Genomic DNA, 7,073 nt, shown 5'->3' on the forward strand with positions numbered 1-7,073 from the left:
TAAATTTTACTAATACTGGAGAATTGTTCCTTAGTTCGAATTTTCATTTCATTCCGACAGCGTGTTTTTAACGACTCAGTTCCCTTCTTTGTCTGTTAATTACTTGTTTATGGTTCTAAAATGACCTATTATGATAAAATCACTTTCGAAAGATATATTTTTTAATGAAAGAGATTCAAAAGCGAAGTGATGGAATTAGAAGTAATCTGTTAAGAATCAAAGAAACAAGTGAAGATGATTGAACAATAAAGGAGAATATTTATTTTATTTCACTTTCTTATCCTAATTTGATTTTCCGACTGAAAGTACTTCTTAAAATGCGGTCGAAGTGATTGAACGATCAATGCTGAAAAATCGCAAGAAAAGAGATATTAAGCAAGTGAACGGTGGATGTAAAAGTGAACAGCCGAATCTAAAATTATAAATAAACAATTAAATGTTAAGTAAAGTAAATAAACAAATCAGTGAAAGAAAGGAAATTAATGGAAATCAAATTAATGGATGAATTTTTAGCGCATAAGTAAAAGACAACATGATGGATAGATGCTAGGAGCGAACTGATGAACGAATACAATGAACTGTTAGACATAGTTCACCTTTGCAAATATTACCTTTCAGTGAAAAATATCCATTTTACAGGGTGAAGAAAAACAAGTGGTCGTCACTTGGAGCGTTTACCGCCAATCGACGATTTGGCATTTGGTGGCCGAGATTCATTTTTGTCACCGGATGATCTCTCTGATGGTGGTTCTTTTGCTGATAGTCCACCTTCTTCGATATCATCGGAGTCAAATGATTATCGATCATCCAGTGAGTCAGAACAACGTCGAGAATCTGTCAGTTCATGTCCTAGCCGTAGCTCAGGTATGGAAAAGTATATAAAATTTAATCTTCGCCAAATCTTTTTTTGTGCAATCTGGAAACAAAGGAGAGATTTTTGCTATAAAGAACTTTTTAGACCAAAGGTTGTGAGATAATTGAATATGGGAAATTTTAATTATCAATAATAAAAAAGTTTTGTTTGCAATCCGATAATTTCAAATTTGAAACATTACACAATAATTGTATTTTCAGGGACAAATCAGTTAGGTCGTATTTACAGTCCTGGATTACCGCTATCGATGAGTGAACGAGAACAAATTGTTAACCTCTACAAGAGTGGCTGGAAAATCTGTGATATATCAAAACGCCTATGTATTACACACAGTTGTGTATCGAAAATTTTAAATCGGTGCCTTTCCTTACTTCGAGGTGATCTGCAACCCAAGTGAAATCATGTATGAAGCCTAGCTGAGTCATTAGTAACGGAATCACTTTTAATCTTACCGCAATTTTGTAACTTTAGAAATCAATTATTATTTTGTTTTAGGAGAGTTTTTCCATTGTTCTCTTTTATAGATATAGGACGACAGGATCAGTAAAGCCAAAAGATGCTAAAGAAGGTCGAACCGAATCACCGTTAGTGACTGCCATTCGAGATTATAGAATGAGATTGGGTATGAGTCGGCAAGCGGAAATTCGAGAACAGTTGATCGCTGACGGCATTTGCAGCCGAGAAAATGCTCCGTCACGATCATCAATTAATCAGTAAGTTCATTTTCAAAAATATCTATAAACACCGCAATAAATTGTACGTTAAGTAAACATAATTGCTACAAGAATCTTAAAAATCTCCCAACACAAAGTTCTGCTGCATATTAAACCGTGATGACGGACACGATACTATTAGTATTGAGGATGAGCATTATTCTCAAAAGCAATTCTCTGCAATCGCATAGCTGTGTCGTGTATGTCACTGCATCTCCAAGGATGACGTTTTGAGACAGAAAATGTAGATGTAAGAAGCGGAAAGGTAAGATAAAGAAATGAAAACCAGTGCTTTCAGCATATTGAGGACAAAATTGGATATGAAGAAGAGGAGGAAACCCACCTAAATATCGAAGCAATCTCTCTCTCTCCCTCTCTCTCCCAAAATTGCACAAAACAAAGACATCTGTGCAAAGCAAATAATTTATAATTTTTGCGTCAGCAGGAACACGTACGTTACCGCATACCACACCTTCACATCACCTCGTCAGTAATCGTATTAAAAACTGCCTTTTTTTTAAATCTTGCCTTGACAATATCTGATACTTATTGTTACTCGTCAATTATCACTTTTATACTCTTCTGCCTTTTGTGATGCTGCCTTATTTTTCGTTTTTTTTTTAATGTTTGCGAAAACATTTTGCATGATTTTGTATTTCATCATTAGATTATGCACTTTTGAACACATTGATTTTACGCAAGGAATGATATAGTTGAAAAAACCGTTTCTAAATCATTACTATCATTAAATGTCTGACAATTCATTGTAGCAATTCCTTTCCAATTTCCAGTTTGCATTTCGTGGAAAAGATAATCAATGTATATGTGAAAGAGTCAACATGTATTCTATGTTATTTTAGAAGACAGAATTTTTGAGAAAATTTTGGTTGTTCAAAAAAAAAAAATCGTAATAATAAAACTGACATAAAATTCGGCAGGAGGTGATCAAATTTGGAAGAGATGAAAAAAACATATAGGAAATTATAACTAGTTCAAATGTTGAAATTAGTCAAAATTTTTTCGAACTACTGTGTTTAAAGCTTGTTATTAAAATGTTAACATTTATGAACTGTATTGGGTAGCACAATTTTGCGTTTATTATTGTGATACTTTTGATTGCTAATGAAAATGGATCCCAAAATTTTTTAGATTTTTATTAGCAAAAAAAGAATTAGACAGACTGTAAATATGTGTGATTAAACAAGCTGTAGACACATCGATTTATGGTCCAGCACGCAAATTTCTGCATACTAAAACTTCTAGAACTATCATATTTCAAAGGGATGCCATTATTCTCATTCCTATATTTTTGAAGTTATAATAAATTTGTATGTTTGATCTCGGCTCTTCACTGTTTTATATTTGTCAGTACCTTTTCACTCCAAACTGCGGCCTTTTTCAATTCTTAATTATTAAAGTTTGTCGTGAAAATCTAAAGGACTTCAATTATTTCATATCATGATTAAGACTGAAATGAAGACGTCTTGCCTTAATGCAATTAATGGTATAAGAAACAGAGAAACTTGATTATCCAACAGGATTTAGCATTTCCGTGAAGCATGAAGAAATTATTTGGAATCAGTACTCACAGAAACGCACAAAATGGGTTATCGATGCAGATGATCCACATATAACTTTTCTTTTTCGAATATACGGAAGTCAATTTTGAGTAATATCAAAATTTCCCATCAGAATTTATTTTTATATATGATTTTCACTTTTCATACTATCATTGTTAGTTGATATCATTCAAAGAAATAATTCGATTGTGCTGTTTTTCTATTCTTAGTTTGCATTACTCTCTATATGTTAACAAATAAAAGTGTGATGGAAAATATCGATTGAATATTGCACGAAACTTTCTTTGGTATTAACACTGGTGATAAGAATGATCACTATATTATGTTAAATAGATAGTAAATATTTATATTAAACAGATAGTAATCACTCTTATCAGGGCAGGAACAGTTTAGCAAGAAATTTCGCCGGTATTAAGCAAAATTCGACCTTGGAACATCCCGTAATTGCAATCTTCCTGCTGGAGAAAGACAAACATGACCGAAGATCCGGAACACTTTCAACCTAACAGTGGAAAAACTGCAACTAAATTGGCTGAAAGCATTACCGTGAAACGATGCAAACGAGGAAACTGCCAGGAGCCTCTAAATTAATGGAGCCTTCTATTCGTTTGTCTGTTCTCTGTTCAGAAATGAGTCGGAATGAACCTTTTGTACTCGGAAAATTTTGATCCTGAGAATTTCTGAACACTTTCTGTCTGCAAACAAATGAATAATGAAAAAGAGACATTCACATTGTATTGGCCAGCCTCATTACTTTACTATCACCAATAATTACAAAGACTCGGTCCTACCACGAAACCCTGTCATTTTAAATTTAAAATTGCTTGTTAGAAGAGTGTGTGGTGCTCATTGTTTGTGGTTTTTTTTCGGGGGATTTTACGGAGTTGGGGGAGGGAGGGTTTGACTTATTTCCATTCAATATCCAGGGAAAGGTTGACAGCGTTCCGTCTCACCATCCTAGAAATGAAATGCTTCTATGAGACATTGCCTGAAGCTTGAATCGTTGACTGAGCGTTTTGCGCTACAGAGGCTTGTTATTGGTCGACGTTCTTATATCTTTCCAGTCGTTTGGTAGATTGTAATTTTCCAAAAACAAAAGAAAAATGCAAGATGAAAAGGAAGTGACGTTTTTTTTATCAGTCTGAATTCAGCAAAGTTGTCATTTGCAGAAATATTGGAGGAGTGGGTGGTCAGCTTTCTTACTTGCTTCGAATTTACTAAAGTGAACGATCGTCAATGGATGGCGAGGGAAGTGTACTTAGTTCGGAGGTCGCCGCAAGTCTTCTCAGTTTGGAAGTAACAGAAAATTTCACTACCGATAGTAAGTTGTTGATTATTAAAATTGATTATTAAAATCTTGAAGAAGTAAACTTTTATGACTGGAATTCAAATCGCTTCTAGGAAATAGCATTCAAAATAAGTTTAAAATTTCTTTTAATATGAGTTGCGATCTCCAATATGACATATATAAGCGAAGCCTAAATAAACAAATAAATGAATCAGTAAAATCAGTAACCGCATCAACAAAATGATTGCATAATGAAACAAGCAATGAGTAAATGTGCAAATCATTCTGAATACTTGGAAGGACTCCCAAATGCTCTTGTTCGTCGCTAGATATCGCTATAAATTATTATCTATCTTACATCACTGAATTGTGACCTTACATTGTTTCATATTGACAGGCTAAGACTAAGAAGCATGTAGCAAATAAATTAGCAATACACTCATTGGTAGCTTTATCAAAGGACATATTGTGATTTTTATTTATAAGGCTCATATGTATACATATATATATACATATATACATATATATATGCATATCACTGTGGCAACATGGATGCCGTAGTTGTTCATTAAATAATCAGATGCTCTAATAACTGCTATATTTTTGAAATTTTTCTAAGAAAGTAAGAAGAACCAAGGAGAAGTCTTTACAGGAGAAAACTCAGTTGCTCGGTCAGCGTCGCAAATTAGAAGGGTGAATCGAGTTTGCGTTGTGGGAGTTGCTAGAAATAATGCAGAAGTTACAGATTTATTGAAGGTGATAGAAACCACTCACTTTGCCACTTGAATACTACTTCCACTTTGCTATCTTGCTTTTTAGAATGAATGTTTTGTAATAGTTTCATTTGATTTTGTTTTGCTCTATTGTTTATATATTTCGAATTGATGCTCTGCTGTTTTACCTAATCTCACGATCGTTTATAGAATCACTTCGGTATCGAGCTGCTAGAAAGTGAAGATGGCTATGAATTTACAAAAGATGCTGACATCACGTTCTTGTGCAGTGAATTCATTGATTGTCGTTGGTTTAAATATCTCAATTCCTGTCAGAAATTAATTATTGGCCCAGCAATCATCAGAAAACGTGCCATAGACGGCAAAGTACTATCAATTAATTGCTTGACTGATAATCATTTTATTAAAATTCTGCTCGTTTTTCAAGGACTTACTTTATTTATTTATTTTTTAGGAGCGATTATTTGATAAATAAGACAAGCAGATAGCATCTGTCTAAATTTTCTTCGCTTTTGAAAATATAGGAAGTTAACAGTAATAAATATTTCAAGGAGGTTTCATGTGCCGTTTGATGGATTCAGCATTTATCCAATAAGTGAATAGGTTCACATCGTCCATGATTTTCCCTTATTTCTTTGTACATAAATGGTGCCATATTTCAGCCCTTGTTGGTACCTCGTCCAAACCGTCCACTTTACACGGATAGTATGTCCGGTGTGCGAATTGCTTTATCGGGACTTTCTACCAAAAATTGTCGAGAAGCTGTCGATCTCGTACATTTCATGGGCGGTAGTGCCCAGCGAGTATTTTCTGCTTCTACCACCCATTTAATCACTGATGCTGCTAGAGGCAAAACATATAGGGTATTTTTTCGCAAATTTCAGTGACTTGACATTTGAAGTTTTTTTAAATAGGCGAAACTAAATGCTTCCATAATGTGTAGCTGAATAAAAATGACGCTTTTTTAAGAACTTAGTAATTAAAACATCAAGGTATTTCATTACAGATGGCGGTGTCAATTGGATGTCGCGTAATGCATTTAGATTGGTTGCGAGCTGCATGGGCTGCCAGGGATTCTATTCAAATCCCTGTCACTACCATTGATTTTGTTCGTTGATTTGTTTATATCTTTTTCTTCATTCAGGAGCATTCGTCCATTTTCGTTCATTTCATTTAGAAGCTGATGGAAGGTATATTTGGATTTTTTGTATGTTTTTAGAAATTTCGAACTTTTGCAGATGAATCAATACATGGTTGAACCATTTTGCGGATTATCATTATGGTTCGTTGCTTACGACGAGAAGGATCTATCCGAAATGAAGGAGAAAACCGTGGAAAATAGTATGTTTTTCGTTTTTCAAATAGTATGTTTTTTTTCGGTTGAACTGAAGTTATCTTTATTTCATTTTCACAGTTTTTTACAGGAATGTCAGAAGTTTCTAGATTGGAGCACTTGTTACGTGTTATGTACTACGCTTGTATTTTATTTTTGTTATTTAGAATCCCATAACTTACAAAAAAAGTAAATTGTAAAAAAATCCCAGTTATCTGAAGCAATCAAAAACGGAAGCGAAATGGAAGATTTGCTGATCAATTACATGCTTCAAGTGTGTTCATGTGAGAGATTTGAGCAAGTATTTTTGAATCTCCCGTAGACGTTGCAAAATGTTCTCAGAATTTCTTTTTTTTCCATACTTGTTTTTTAGAGGGAAAAGTAGCTGTAAATCAGAAGCAAGCAACTCACATCGTAGTTTCTACATCGTTGGATGCTAAAGTTGAAGGATGTGATGCAAAGCAGCATTTAGTTTCCGGAGAAGTTTGTCTTCAAAATTCATTTTGATTTATTATAAGTGTGAAAGATTGTTATGATTATTGTTATTTATT

General features: G+C 33.8%; 2 protein-coding genes across 2 annotated transcripts in view; both read left to right on the forward strand.

The window, feature by feature from the left end:
* Positions 1-497: 497 nt before the first annotated feature.
* On the forward strand, positions 498-1,591 carry LOAG_16508 (hypothetical protein; the record flags this gene model as incomplete). The annotated part of the gene is made up of 4 exons (XM_020449161.1): positions 498-520; positions 647-864; positions 1,075-1,231; positions 1,399-1,591. The coding sequence occupies 4 exons, from the start codon at positions 498-500 to the stop codon at positions 1,589-1,591; spliced, it is 591 nt and encodes a 196-aa protein (XP_020307347.1).
* Positions 1,592-4,403: 2,812 nt separating this feature from the next.
* The window catches only part of LOAG_16509 (RhoGEF domain-containing protein), a gene marked incomplete at both ends in the record, with an annotated part of 8,096 nt that continues 5,426 nt past the window's right edge, over positions 4,404-7,073 (forward strand). The window contains 7 exons of the mRNA XM_020449162.1: positions 4,404-4,488; positions 5,108-5,211; positions 5,379-5,555; positions 5,852-6,052; positions 6,196-6,297; positions 6,428-6,530; positions 6,896-7,005. Of these exons, the coding sequence (XP_020307348.1) occupies positions 4,404-4,488; positions 5,108-5,211; positions 5,379-5,555; positions 5,852-6,052; positions 6,196-6,297; positions 6,428-6,530; positions 6,896-7,005 (882 nt within the window). The remainder of the gene's footprint in view (positions 4,489-5,107; positions 5,212-5,378; positions 5,556-5,851; positions 6,053-6,195; positions 6,298-6,427; positions 6,531-6,895; positions 7,006-7,073) is intronic.

This window comes from Loa loa (genome assembly GCF_000183805.2).
Source record: "Loa loa unplaced genomic scaffold supercont3.6, whole genome shotgun sequence".
NCBI classification, from domain to species: Eukaryota; Metazoa; Nematoda; class Chromadorea; order Rhabditida; family Onchocercidae; genus Loa; species Loa loa.